Genomic DNA, 1,227 nt, shown 5'->3' on the forward strand with positions numbered 1-1,227 from the left:
CAGCTCTTCAGGGCCAGCTTGATCATGGCAGAGACCTGGCTGCCCGTGGGGGGCTTGGTGATGAAGGTGGGGGTGGCCAGGAGGAAGATGAGGAGAGCCAAGGCCAGACAGGCGACGGGGATGAGGTAGCCGGCCAGAAAGCTGATGTTCTGCTGGACAAAGGCCACCACCAGCAGGGAGAAGACGGCCCCGATGTTGATGCTCCAGTAGAACCAGTTGAAGAAGCGCCGCGTGGCGTCACCGCCCCGGTCCCGCCCCTGCCAGTGCGGAGGGACGGGCCCCGGGGCCAGCTCTGAGCCTCGGCAGCGCCGAACCTCAGCCCTGAATGCGGGGCTTCTGCTTCATCCCCTGTCCCACCGCCCTCCCACGTCCCCCCATGCCCCATCCCACAACCCTCCCACGCCCCATCCCATCCCTCACCTCCCGGCTTCCCTCCCTCCTTCCCCCAGCAAGGATGTCCCCAGGGTCTCGAAGGGTTTGGGGGTGATCTATGGGGTGCAACCACATCTCCTCCGCCCCACGGGAGACCCTACCCACCTTGGCTCGGCAGAAGGGGAAGGGAGACCCACCGGTCCATGGCAGCCCGGCGCGGAGCGAATACCCAGCCAGGAGGAGGTGGTTAGGAAGGGGGCAGAGGGAGAAGGATGCCGCCGGCCGCCGCGCTCACCTGGTCGGCGCCGAAGGAGGTGAGGTTGGCTCTGACGGAGCTGACGCCCAGCGCCAAGAGCAGGAGGCCGCTGTAGATGGTGGGGGCACAGTACTGCTGGGGGGGCTGCCCCCGGCACGTCCCGCCGCGCCGCCAAGAGCAGTTTTGGATGGTGTCGGCGGGCAGCTGCCCGCACACCGAGAGGCGCCCGTCCAGCCACGTGGCGACGGGCAGCAGGCACGCCGCCAGCAGGTACAGCAAGAAGCTGAGGGCCACGGTGCCGTAGCGGCCCAGGTAGACGTCGGCCAGCCAGCCGCCGAGGGGCGAGAGCAGGTAGGAAGCCCCCAGGAAGAACAGGCAAGCGCGGGACGCCTGGGTGCCCCCCCAGCCGAAGGGGCCGCTGGTGAGGTAGAGCACCAGGTTGGCCGTGATGCCGAAGAAAGCCGCTCGCTCCAGACCCTCCACCGCCAGCACGGCCGCGCACGCCGCCCTGCACCCCTTGAGGGGTGTCCCCCTCAGCAAGGGGCTCCGCTCCCCGTCATCCCCCGTCCCGGCCATGCCGTGCCCCGGAGCACTGGGGC

General features: G+C 69.4%; 1 protein-coding gene across 1 annotated transcript in view; it reads right to left on the bottom strand.

Moving 5' to 3' along the window:
• Positions 1 to 1,204, bottom strand: part of SLC15A3 (solute carrier family 15 member 3) — a gene marked incomplete at its 3' end in the record, with an annotated part of 2,709 nt that extends 1,505 nt beyond the window's left edge. Inside the window, exons 1-2 of the mRNA XM_019470911.1 lie at positions 668 to 1,204; positions 1 to 257 (exon numbers count right to left, since the gene is read on the bottom strand). The exon at positions 1 to 257 is cut by the window's left edge and continues 29 nt beyond it. Of these exons, the coding sequence (XP_019326456.1) occupies positions 1 to 257; positions 668 to 1,204 (794 nt within the window). The remainder of the gene's footprint in view (positions 258 to 667) is intronic.
• Positions 1,205 to 1,227: the final 23 nt, after the last annotated feature.

The sequence above is a fragment of the Aptenodytes forsteri genome, unplaced genomic scaffold (genome assembly GCF_000699145.1).
Source record: "Aptenodytes forsteri isolate BGI_AS27 unplaced genomic scaffold, ASM69914v1 Scaffold506, whole genome shotgun sequence".
Classification (NCBI taxonomy): Eukaryota; Metazoa; Chordata; class Aves; order Sphenisciformes; family Spheniscidae; genus Aptenodytes; species Aptenodytes forsteri.